The 13705-nt window shown below is 38.2% G+C and overlaps 1 protein-coding gene and 1 long non-coding RNA gene across 3 annotated transcripts in view; both read right to left on the reverse strand.

Annotated features, from left to right (window-relative positions):
* The window catches only part of LOC131462329 (arf-GAP with Rho-GAP domain, ANK repeat and PH domain-containing protein 1-like), a 44939-nt gene that overhangs the window by 16425 nt on the left and 14809 nt on the right, over nt 1–13705 (reverse strand). For both annotated transcript variants that reach the window (XM_058633431.1, XM_058633430.1), the window contains exons 3-13: nt 12991–13160; nt 12190–12278; nt 12007–12095; nt 11491–11640; nt 10898–10967; nt 10594–10714; nt 10273–10457; nt 9984–10090; nt 7893–8092; nt 7576–7661; nt 6996–7178 (exon numbers count right to left, since the gene is read on the reverse strand). In XM_058633431.1, coding sequence (XP_058489414.1) covers nt 6996–7178; nt 7576–7661; nt 7893–8092; nt 9984–10090; nt 10273–10457; nt 10594–10714; nt 10898–10967; nt 11491–11640; nt 12007–12095; nt 12190–12278; nt 12991–13160 — 1450 coding nt within the window. The remainder of the gene's footprint in view (nt 1–6995; nt 7179–7575; nt 7662–7892; nt 8093–9983; nt 10091–10272; nt 10458–10593; nt 10715–10897; nt 10968–11490; nt 11641–12006; nt 12096–12189; nt 12279–12990; nt 13161–13705) is intronic.
* Nucleotides 1681–6966, reverse strand: LOC131462331 (uncharacterized). The gene is made up of 3 exons (XR_009240868.1): nt 5643–6966; nt 5525–5559; nt 1681–3730 (listed from the first exon to the last, which is right to left on the reverse strand). It is a non-coding gene; the product is annotated as an uncharacterized LOC131462331 (long non-coding RNA).

Raw genomic sequence — 13705 nt, forward strand, 5'->3', positions numbered from 1 at the left:
AGGAAGAGACAATAAAAACATTAAAAAAACAAATTAATGGTGATAACCAGGAAATAGTTACCACAAGAAAGCCCAACTTTAAATCTATGGATGGACATTACAATGGACATTTATAAAATGGAGAGGATAACTGCATTTGTTAACCATAAATTGGAGAGAATTACTGGGAGAACTGTATCAAATATGTCACACCCCATAGGCCTGATTTTATTTTCACAAACCAATGACTGCTGTACGAAAAGGATCACTCCCTACCTGTATATAGTTGTATTGTTGTTGTTGTGTGTTTTTCTCTTCTTTATTTAGTCATAAACCAAAAGTATTATTTGGACATTTGGAGCAGACAACAGATGTAAGATGTATGCATATATGTTATACCGGATGTGCATATCTGATTCTGAATGTCAATAAAAAATAAAATTACAAAAAAAAAAGAACAGGTAGTAGATAAACCTATAAAAAAATAAAAGATTAACATAATAATGTGTTGCTTGTTAGCATAAACAGTATACAAAATGATGGCTTTGAATGTAAATCGGATACTATACATTTGTAAACATACCTTTTGTGTGCTAACAGTGAAAAACTGTGTTTCAGTTAAACCAAGATAAGAATCACATTATTACAGCAAATGCAAGATTATACACTGCCTCGTGCTATGATCTAATCTGATCTGATCGTATGTCATCTGAGGTCAAGTGACTTCCTAAATGTACTGAATGACGAGTTGGGCCTATTCCAAGATGACGGTGCCAAGATTCATCAGACTCAAATTGTGAAAGACTAGCTCAGGGAACACGAGTCATCATTTTCACACATGGATTGGTCACCACAGAGTCCAAACTGACAATCTTTGGGATACACTGAAGAAGGCTTAATACAGCAGTACAACTCTCCCATCATAAATATAAGATCATGGCAAAAACGCATAGCATACCAATGTTTCCTGAATTTTCTGTTGCAACCCACTTTTAAAAGATGACAATTGATGACCCAGATTTCAGTATAAATTGTGAGATTTGTGTGTCGTATGACATTTCTGACTATTTTTTACTGCCATCTCTGCAATACCTAATATTATTTTAAATAGATGAACCACAGTATGTTTGATAAATAAATCAAAAACTTCATTCAATCTACATCTTCATACATCTAATAACTTTTAAACCAATGCATACATTTTTAAAGTCACTTGCACTATTTCTGTAGCACAACAGAGATGAGACGCTGAGACAAGACAAGAGAGAAAAAAGACAGGATGGATAAACGGGGGGGGGGGGGGGACTTGGGTGAGCAAGGCAGGAATCCAATTACAGTGAGACAGAGAAGGAAAGTAATGGAAAAAAAATATGTAACAATGATACAAAACTGATAAACTGATGACATTCACACCAGGGGCCGTGCAGCTGCTGACCAGGCTTTAATCATGTGATGTGATTCCCTGTCATTGTTTTGTTCGAAGGGAAACAGCTGGTGTCACAACTAAATTAGGCACTTGTAAAACTAGAGAGCTGTCTTTGGACTCTAGCTTCATAATTAAGCATTCAAGTACTAAACTCAGATAAATTTAAAGCAAAGGGAAGGAGGGGAAGCTAAACAGGAAATGCGTCAATGAATGAAAAGAGAAGACTGCTATGTTTTTACAGCTGAAGAAGTCAGACTCACACGCGTGCGCACAACACACACACACACACACACACACACACACACACACACACACACACACACACACACACACACACACACACACACACACACACACACACACACACACACACACACACACACACACACACACACACACACACACACACACACACACACACGGCTGTCTTCTCTTAAAACCAATAAGCTCATTTGGATGAGATTGAGAAATTCCACAGCACTCTGTCACACATACAGACAGGATCCCTCCTCTATTTAAGTACTACTGAGCCGCTATATACACAAATACAAACAAAACAATTAACAAAGATTTAAATTGCACAAGACCCTCTAAGACACACAGAGACACACACCGAGACAGGGTGAATTTCTGTTTCTCACAAACCATCTGGACTGTAACACACATACAGTCGACTTCAATCATCTCATCATATTTAGGTGGTACAGAGCTTTCACGTAGGACCCGGTGATCAACCCTATTTCAAGTGGCTTTCTAGGCATATCAGTGGTCAGCAATATTAGTTACTACTACTAGTTAGCAAATATACTGATAGATATTGAATAATCTTAACATTCTGTAGTATTTCACAGAAGGCACCAACATAATAATGAATAATAATGATCAATTTTATGTTAGGCACTGAGTATTAATATAATTAAATGTTAAAACTATCAAAGTGAATATGCCAGTTTAAAAATAGATGTGTTTCAAGATGTAATTTGAGAGTGGAAAGACAGAGAGTCAATATTACAGATGTCAAGTGGGAGGGAGTTCCAGAGGCAGGGGACAGAGCGGTTGAAGACTCTAGAGCACATGGTGTACATCCTCGGTAATCCCACACAATATGGATAAGGTTTATAGCAAGTTAAATGGACCTGATTTTTTATAGACAGATTTGGGACTTTTATTTGTGCAATAAAGAAGCATTATCTAGCCCTGTTTACTAGATTTACTGAATGTGGACTTAAAAGATGTCATTAAAATTAATTCTCTATTTGACTTTTTCAACTTCGTCTTAATCAGTGGTATTAATGATTTAATGTTTTTACTTTTGCTACATTAGTTTAAATTATTATTATAACCAAATAAGAAAAGAACATGGCCACGGTTGTTGCTACACAGAGGCACATCATTTGAATGAGATATTGGACATTTTTATAAAAGCAGCTGAAAATCACAATCCTATCTTAATAGGCCAGCTTTCTTTTTGTTTTGACTGTTCTGTTTTACACTGAACAGAAAGTAGCAGAAATTTCAGAGGGCTGGTAGAAACAGTAAACGAGAAACACATGTATTCACGGTCAGGAGAAGGAAACAAGTCCAACTACGCAAAAGAAAAAGGTAAAAAAACGCACGGTAAGAGAGTTCAAAAGAAACACCCTGAAAGAACAAAGAACACAGATAAGTAATGTACACCATGTGCTGTGTTGTTGCAGAGCCACATTTTTATCTACACTTCACATTGACACCATACATTCTCTTCCTTTACCTGGGACATGATTTACTGTATTATGAGTTACCTGCATTATTGATCTGTTTTCCTGTAGTTGTTTTGGTTTGGTCTATTTTTAACTCTTTCCTTAAAACCTTAATCCAATATATCCATCACAACCAGAGTGCCTTGGGCCAATGATAAGAAAAAAATAAATAAAAAAAAGTCTAAATTAAAAGAAAGACTATGAAATGTAGATATCACGTATGGATGATGTGAGGACACATTCCCAAGACACTAACAAACAGAGCAATGTACACTTGGACATACAGGTAAAAGCAATGTTATATGTAGGTCAATGTACTGTAATTTATCAATGACCAACCATGTTCCCTCTGACCAAGTGAACCAATCAGAAGAAAGCACACTGAGGAAATGGTTTGTTTGAGTGTCTGAAGACCTCACGCCCTCCAACATCTGCTGCCTATGAAACAGGGAGTAATGTAATAAGTCAAAGAGAGAGAAAAAGAGAAGGGAATTCAAGAGTCTTACCCAATTTCCCCTGAGAGATGGAGAGAGGGGAGAGACGGAGAGATTGTATCTGGGTGTGTCTAAAAATCACAGACCTCCATCTGGCCTCAGCAGTTACAAAGGGCAGATTTAGAGGAAAGAAAAGAGATGAGAGAAACAGGAGAAAGAAAAATATTGTGATGGGAAGATGAAAGCATTTCAGTCAAGTACACTAATCACAGACTGATTGTACTTGGCTACAAGCTCAAAATGATATAGCACATGCACATGCGGCACAGACGGGAAGACCTGCACTCAAATCTGACATCCACTTCCAGCCAAAGCTACACCTACATTTATATGTGTGCATATGTTCATATCAATTCCAGATGGAGCAGCTAGCCACATTATTTTCCTGCATTACCTCACCAGGCTTGGTTTGCAGAGAGGAGATTGAGAAGAAGGTGGGGATAAAAATCCAGGCAGATGAAGGAGGGGAAAGAGAAGAATGAATACGGCATAGAGGAAAAAAAATCCAAAAGTCAGACGGTGATGGCTAAAATAATAGGATTGTGAAATAAACAATACAACAAGTCCCATCTCCAGCTGATCTTCCAGTGGACATGAAGGGGATTTATGACATTAAATCCTACAGTGTGAATGAGGAAATTAGGACTCAACCCGAAAAAGATCAGACAAATCACTGAGTAACAACAGGAAATGGAAATTCTTCTATGTATTAGCCACTTTCCAAAACCATACGGGCATACAAAACAAACCCATAAAGAGTTTTTACTACCGCCTGAGCTATTCGGTTTTTCTTTTATGAACACTATAACAGGCTGAATGTCACTGGTATGTGGTCAACACAGACATATAATAGTTATTAGCTAAGTGGCAACATATTACTTTACCCTAACTGCTATTTTTAAGCTCATGAATAAAAAACACATGTGTAAAACAATGCCGGATCGTAACTGCTCAAACAAATAGCTTTGTTTGAATAAATGCATACTGTGAGTTATACGTGTGATAGCTCACTGTGCATCCACATGTAGCTGGGTGTCAAATTAACACAGTGTCACTGTGTACATTTCTCCATCAGGGATTTTTTTTTTCACTCTCCACCCTGTGCCTTGGTTACTTAACTCTTTCACAAACGCATTAAGGAAACCACTGAACAACAACAAAAACTCTAGCAATCTGATGTAAAAGGCAAACATCACCACAATGGCATAATACCAAGGAGAAAAACAGACTCATGGCTGTCACTTTTATATCCAACACATGTGGAAAAAATACACCACACACTGATTATATCTTCTATATTATGTTCACTGTATTCTTGCATAAATATATGTTGAATGAAAGACTGAAGTGTGCAGAAAGACTTACAATAGTTGAGGAAAGAAAAATCAAAAGGCAAAGAGAGGCAAAAAAAACAAAACAAAAGAGGAAGAAGTAAGACAACAATTTCCTCTGAATGTACAGAGAACACATGGGTGGACACACACGTACACACACAGAGGGAGAGACTGAGTACAGGCAGAGCGAGCAAGACAGACAAAAATGTAAGACATGCATACTCATATATTAATATGCATATAAATGTGTCAGCCTACTCCACTGAACAACATACTGTACACACTCTATTGCACTCTCACTGACGTGGAGCTACAATACAGTTCCAAAGCAAAACCCACAAGCATTAAAATACAGGTTTGATAAACTATACTGTGATCACATACTCCAAAGTCCACTGACACACATTCCTGTGCTTGCACTAACATACCACATTGAACACATACACATTCTACACATTCTCTTTCTTTCAGAGCTAATCAATAATAACACACATATTCACACATAATATTCACTACCTTTTCCAAAAGCTCCGCTCACACACACAACTTTACCTGCAAGCGTTCAGCATTTTTCAGCTTAATACCGGCTGTCACAAACACACAATCGAGTCACAAATGTAAAAAAATGTGATGCCTTAGTCTGACAGAAAGTTAAGGAAAAACCACTTACAGATCAGAAATAGTCAAGACTGAAGAGATCAACTTTCCTCGGCAGTCCCAGCCAAACAATAAGGAAGACAGGAGCAGAAGGAGGAGGAGGAGGAGGAGAGGCGGAGTTACGACACATTCCAGCTGAAGCAGTGAGTAATGATGTCACAATTTGGAAAAAAGGGGGAAAAACAAAGAAGAGAGGAAAACAGAGAAGTGGGGCTAAAAGAGACTAGACCAACATACCTGGAAGTAGCCAAAGGACACTTGAATAATAAACATACTAGAGTGTGGGTGACCATCACTGCCTTGTCATAAATACAGAAGAAATGCAAATCAAAGTAACTATCTGTCTTGACTTAGGGGAAAGTGTCACCAAAAAGAAAAGCTCAAGAAAAGACATTTCCTATAGATAGGAGTTATGTTGAAGATAGTAAAGAGAGATAACTATCATGAAGAAGGACTGACTAGAGAGGGGGAAACAACTGCAGCTGAGCAATTTTAACAAATACAACCACCTGTGGGTATGTGTGGGATGTGCAAAAGGAGATAAAGAGAATTCTTTCTCACACACACAAAGCTGAAAAGCAAAGGGGAGGGAAAAAATATAACACACACAGAGTCAGGTGCTGAATGTGACTAACTCACACTCTGTGTCTGTGAACAGTCAACATTGTTTGGGGTAAGTGGGCTAAGCAGCTAATGAGAGTCTGAAAAGCTCCAGACATTTACTCCACACAGTGTAGCTTAACCACATCACAAAAAACCCTCAACTTTAGCCATTCACTGACGTGGACACAATGACTGATAATGTCTATATATTACAATGCTTCCCCTACAAAGAGGGATTTCTCCAACAGTGTGTATTGTAATGTATACTCGATTTGCAGCACAAAGGTTTTGTTGACATAAGAATGTTGTCAGTGTTTTATTTATTTATGACTATGAATGTCAGTGATCACTGCAACTGGTTTTACCAGTAATATTAGGTCAGGTTTAATAGAGTCAGGATCAGGATATTGGATACTGTAAGTATAAGGGTAGGTCACACTAAAATACTTGAGACTTTAACTAGATATTTGCACAGTCCTGTACGCAACTAACTGCACATGCAAAACCTAGTCACAGCTAAGCCTGTGACCTTCTATAAGACATTTACACAAAGCTGCAGGTAAAAATCATCAGGGAGGCACTGCACTGGAACTGGAACTGGAACTGACAATACTACATTCAGCAGCAATGTGCTTCAGAAAGTATATAAAAGAATGAATTCAATGTAAATTGAGAGGTTGGATTAGTCATTGCTGAACCAAAGTTCAAATCACAGGAGACAAACAAATATTCCAGCAAATAATCATAACTGCTCTTGACTTACATTGTCAAGCTCTTTCTGGTTTCCATACAGCGGATGGTACTTTCTGTATTTTCCCTGGCGGTATTTGTTGGTGATGAAGCGTCTTCTTTCATCACTACAGCTAGAAGGTGTCAAAGCCTCGCTGGGTGGGACATTTGCTGCCCAGAAACTGTTTACCCGCTCGTTGCCTAGCACCACGAACACCTGCATCACAGGTAAGGTATATATTTCCACATTATGAAGGGCAGGAGTCATGTATGGTCATACAGTAGATGTGTTCTATTGATACACACATTAATATTCTATACTTTTACCTGTGTACATTATTATAACACAACTAATTACAACAACACCTTGCAGGACTAAAGTATTATTCTATTATACATTATACAAGAGTACCTAATAAAGTGGTACTACTGTATTAGTAATGAAGGCCTTTTAATGGCAGCTCAATACCTTGTTCAAAACATTTTCAACTTAACTCAAGCAAGTCCAGTCGCCTATAGCTAACTATAGTAGAAAACTAACTGGGATATTTTATCTTTTCTTTTGCCTTAAAAAACAACAAAACTTCAGTATACTTGGGTGTGTGTGTGTGTACCTGTATTAGTTCCTCTGTCCAGACTTTCCTGTCCATCTTTAGACTACGAACTTTTGAGACACTAGGTCCCAGTCCTCTGTGCTCTCCTGAAAAACATACACAAACACACACCACTCACTCGTTACATCACGACTACGTGAATACTGGGAAATTTTACCTTTCATTAGTGTTTTTATACTGGGCTAAATTGTATTTGTCTTGGCTGTCGTGGCAGCATACAGCAAAAAAAACAAGCTGAAATATTTTCACAATGAAAAAAGTACATAGACACACACAAAAACAAAATCCAGACCACATCAAAAAAGACACACACAAACCTGCGCATTGTTTGCAGACCACCACACACAAGTTGATGGCTGCCCACTCTGGCTTGGGTGCCTGACAGTCGGCACAGAAAATGTTGCTTGGCTCCACCCAGATCCGTTCTGCCACCTCGCGACTGGACAATGCCTCATCTATGGCTTTCCGCATGGCGTCCACCCACTGCTCTCTATGCTGCTCCGCCTCTGCTATGAAACTGTTGAAAAAGACAAACGCACGGCCGAACGTTAACGCTGACATGATGGGATAACAGCCAGCTACCAAGTGACAGTCTGTGTCAGCCCCGTGAATGTCTGTATCCTTGTGTTTATGAGTCTCTTCCCTGAGTCTGCTCCTCTTACGCTAAAAATACATGAGTCAAAGACTGGAAAATATGAACATATAGTGTACACCCAGAGATAGATTTGTGGCTTGATCCAGACTCAAGTCTGCATCCTTCCTCTTCTCATTCACATAACCACATGTTGCTTCTCTTTGTCCTTAAAATACAAATGCACACATTGTCTAAAGGAAAAAAAACACATCCCAAATAAATAAAATCACAAAATACTCAAACACACACACACACACATATTCACACCAAACACACAAATACTGTACATGGTGAGAGAAAACAGACTTAGAGCCAACTTAACTCAAGACCTACACAGACTCTATACAAATACACAAGCCTTTTCACATTTCCCCATCCTGTCAAGCTGAGCCCGTACACTGCAAGCTGTGCACAGTCGGCCAGAAGACCACACACACCACACACACAACCAAGGACAGATAGATGGTGGGAATTCTTAGTAAAACATTATGATCCAATTTCCCATAAATAAATAAGCATCAAGACCAACTCAGTTGCTGACTGGTGCAAAGAGCCTATTGTATCCACCCTGATTATTCTTTTTTTTTTCATCATCATCTGTACAAGTTTTAGGGCAATTTGATGAATTTAGCAGGAATTAATGTTAAAAAGACATGTTTTCACATTTTATGTTCCCACTAGCCACACAGCAGGCTTCTTCGGAGACAGACACTACCATAACCTTCCTTTTATCTGTATGTTGTTACCGCAGCAACCATGGTAGTCATCAAAAAATGTTTGTAGGAATAGCATGCAGCAAGCATCCACCCTGTCTCTATTCTTTTTGATTTTTTATGTTGGATTTTCTGCACACTTGAGGTAAGTCTAGTCCACACAACTGATCAATCCCCCATTCTTCTTATCCTAATAGATTCTAGAAGGCTGTACACAGAGAGATTAAATGTCGCCCTCCACAGTTTGAAGTCCTGCAGTTTTTCCTGCTCCATGAAGCCTGACTGCTGGTTTAACCCCTAATCATGCAAAACGTCCTAAAAATCAGATATATTTACACATATCTGATATAAAATGAATGCATCTAAAACATATTTAATAACATAGTTATTTAACTAAAAGCAGTATTTTTGGTTACTGATTTTTTTCTGTCAGTTCTAGTTTTGTTAATTATTAATATAATATAATATAAAATGTAAATGCATCAACACAAACGCCAGCATGTGATGTATCTCATGCTGAGAAATGACCGTGGACAAGTCAAATTTCCCTTAAATCTGATACGGAACAAAAGATAGAATTTGTACAAACATTTTAACAAGTTTAACAACAACATAATTAATGAAGGTCAGCTTTTCCACAAATGCAGTCAACTGTATAATTAATAGGAATCATTTACAGATGATCATTTTTTGACATGATGTAGTAAGACAAAAACAGTTTTGATCAGATAAAACAAATGTGGTTAAGCTAATAAATGTACATTATAATTAAATAATATAAACAATGAGTTGAAACGAGTAAATCCCTGTCAATATCAAAAGACAAAAAGCTGCAAAATCATACCTAATTATATGATAATTATATCTTCTTTTTAAAAAAAAAAAATGTTCAGGTATTTACGGCAGTTGGCAAAACAGCTGAAAGGTGCATAACCGAATCATGGGACACTTGGGACAGCCCATGTTGCGGTGCTGGGACACATTTTGACAACATCAAACACATTCTGAGTGTTTCTGTCGATTACATATTGTACACACGTGTATTTGTGTACATAACGTACCTGAAAATGCGGTAGGGCGTGATGAGATCAAAGTTACGACGTTCTGAGTCTTTAATATTTGCAACATTCATCTCAATGGATGTGACACCAACACCAATACGGTAGTCCTGAAAGAAGAGTACATACAATTAGATCTTGTTTTTGTCTTCCATGATGGAACAACAAATGTTTTGCTCACAAGTGTAAATGTTTTTTCATTAAAAATACAAGAATTGTTTCAACATTTTGCAAAATACAGAAAACCAGAAAACTGTCTGTCGTGTAATGTTCATTTCTGCAGCATCCTTACATCTATGTTTTTGTAGAGGAAGACCTTATCTGAGGCGACAACTGTATAAAATTTGGAGCGAAACCCTTTGAGTTCCAGATAGCCCTGATGGTCTGGGGCCAAAGGTGAACCAGGGCCAACGTTGCTGCGCCGATAGCGCCCCCTGGTGCAGTCTTGCACTACACTCACCCAGTCGTTTCTCTCAGCTGCACAGACATGTAGTCATAGAAATGAAAATAAGACACAGAGACTTATATGAACATGGGTACAAATACATTTTTGGATGTTTAAGAACATGAAATATTACAGAGAAACACACAGAGAAACAAGTATAAAACAGACCTTCACTTTCAGCCCTGAAGATAAACGTGCGGTTGTTTGTGGCAACTTCAAACTTATGCTCTCCCACACTTGCCACATTAGTAATGAATGCTGTTGAGATGATCCCTTTGGAATATACGTCCTACAACACATCACACACAAAGCACCTACTTTGTTACAGAAAGCATATCCACATTTAGCCTATCCATATTCAACTGTGTTATACCTCTCTAAACTGGACTACATTGTATTGTTGTGTGCTCCTAGTAAATGCATACATCTCAATGTATTAGTGTATATAGGTATATGGTGTGTGTGCGGTTACCTTATCACTGTCAAAGTATCTCAGATAATCCACATCCAGTTTTACCCATCGTCTCTGGTAATAAAGGACCCTTTGTATGAGGAGAAACACAGGCACACAATCAAAAAGATTTGTTCATTAGTATATATAAAAAAAACAAGTTACATTGTTGAGAGTTTAAACGTGCTTGCAAAAACCCCAACCCTCAGTACACGTGTCATCTAAAATGGATCTTGTACACAGCTGAGATTAAAGGATTTCCCATAGCCTCTTAAACAACAGCCTCAGTGGTACTTTCACATATAAATTTCACAATTGACAAATTACATTCCTGCACTCCTCGTGTCAGCAGTTGCACAACAGTGGGTGCGAGGGTACAATCGTCACTGCCTTTAATTTATATTAATAAACTACTTTGTTAAGCATTTGTCATTTTTAATGGGCTCCAATAATAAACTGGCTCGACTAGAACTGGAGTAGCTACATTGCATTAGTAATCTGGGTAGTGTGTTGGCAAAGCTTTTATTATTGTTTCATTGCTATTTTTAATTACATGTGTGTGTGTTATAATGTAATTCAGTCATCAGTAAGTGTGTATTTGTCTTCATGCATACCCCTGAGGTGGATTCTTGTCCAGCCAACCCATCTTGATGACAGCAGCGAGCTGGGAGCTGTTTTCTTTAGTGGCTGAAGCCAGTTTGCCAGTCTTCTGGTTATGCAGGCAAACACTTCCCTGCAAGCTATCGAGGCTCCTCTCCAGGAAACTAAGAAGAAAAATGCAAAAAGGTACAGTCAAAAAAACTTTATTAGATTTTTAACACTAAAAGCCAGAAATTGCCACATCTTTCTAAATGTCCTTAAAACTTCAAATCACACTTGAGCAAATGTACTGCACCCAGGGCATACATAGTCGGACTGAGATTTGTTTGTATATTTTTCAGGTTAACTTTAAGCACATCACAAACACAGTCAATACAATAGTATACCGTTATTCTACACAATAAGATCCACAAAGAGAAATTGAGCTAAATGCTAATCAGCAAGGTCAGTAATGTTCTGACACCCAGAGTGAACAGTGAAGCTTCTGTGGTTGTGTAAATGGTTTGTTTGTGTGTTCATGTATGACTCACTCATCATCATCGTCGTCCAACAGCTCTTCATCGCTTAACCAAGAACTGTACCGCCCTCTTGTTTGACCTGGCAGTTGCAGGGACATGTCCTATTGGAGGAGACAGATGTCATTCACATTGTGCAGGAGGAGAAAAAGGCAGATGAGTGTAAAAGAAACATTCCAACACTTTATGCAACCTTACCCTGGGTGGTGGGCTCCTGCGTTTAACACTGGGGTTAATGAAGTCTGGTTCCTTATATTCATCAGAATTATCATTGAGCGAACCAAGATCTGAGGGAAGGAGAAGAAGACAAGACCTCTGTAACCTTGCAGACTGATGCTTAGAATTTAGAGATCAATAAGGATGCTATTCAGTCATAACTCAATAACTGCTATGGCTGTTAACAGTGTTGGAAAGAAAAGTGAGAATGCAAATGGCTATAAACATGAGATAATCAGTGTGGTACGCCTGAGTCTTGTTCTCTTAAAAACTAGTTTTTCAGGTTGAGTGCCTCGCACGCACGCACGCATATTTTTGACCTGTAGTACATTTATGTTTGATGAAATTTTTTAAACCAGAAAGCATATTATTGCACACTTGTCAATTATACAGGCTGGTAAAAGCAGCTGGTGTTACAAAAAAGTGAAACATGTAACACGTAAATGTTATCTTGAGGTAAGCTTAAAAATGGAACTAAAAAGTGGAACTAAGCTGGAAAAAAGTTTTCACAGCAACTTTTTTTTTAGAAGTGCTTTGAGGATCAAAATTTTGTTGGAAAAAAAAAAAGAGTGATCTACATGAAAAAAACTGCATTTAGATTAAAGCTCCAAAATACAGAACTTCGAATGACTGGAGACACAAGGACACATACACACAAAGAGTGTGTTTTGTGTGTGTGCGTCTAGTGTTATGTCCAATTATGTGTGACCACTGAAAAAAATCAACACACTAACAATTAAATTGTGATAATTCTTTTTAGATTATACTATTTACTGAACTCACAAGAGGGTTGTGAGACTCTCCTGACAGGCAGAGCCGGCTGAGTGTCAGGTTGAGTTGACTGTAGCACGTTTTCTTTAGTGTGAGGAGGGTGATGTGACCTGATCCGTGGTGGCGCCTGTGGAGTTTGGTCTTTCTGCAGCTCATCAGTAGCTGTCTTGGTGGGCGAGGAGCTAGAGGACAAAGTAGTACAAGACAGGTCAACAGAGGTTCGTAGATCAACAGATGAGCCTCCAGAAGATTGTTGATCTGAGAACGGGTGAAAATCCCGATCTCCCGATCAACAGGAGATTCCATAAATCCTCATTGGACACCCACTCCTTCATTGTTTTTTTCTTATTCCAACAATGCTACACAGAGCTTGGGGTGTAAAAAAAAAAAAAATCACTCAAGTTAGCATCCCTGGTAACTAGATTTAGTCCACATTACTGATTGCTGCCTTGAAGCCTCATTTTTCTTCATGGTGCCAGAGTTGATTCCTCAGCTTTCCTCCTCACAGACTAGTTTACTCTCTCTTCCTGTGGCTTTAAAATCAATTATTATCATGATTATCTCCAGCTCTTCTGTCTTCAAGCAGGTTTATTTTGATTAACCATGGAGAAACTGGGCAACACGTTCTATGCTTAATCATATTAATCATGCTTTACTTAATGAGATACCAGTCACAGCATTCAGTGTTAGAGACCTCAAGTGTTATGTTGCTGACAAAGATTTAACT

The sequence above is a fragment of the Solea solea genome, chromosome 7, assembly GCF_958295425.1.
Source record: "Solea solea chromosome 7, fSolSol10.1, whole genome shotgun sequence".
Taxonomy (NCBI): Eukaryota; Metazoa; Chordata; class Actinopteri; order Pleuronectiformes; family Soleidae; genus Solea; species Solea solea.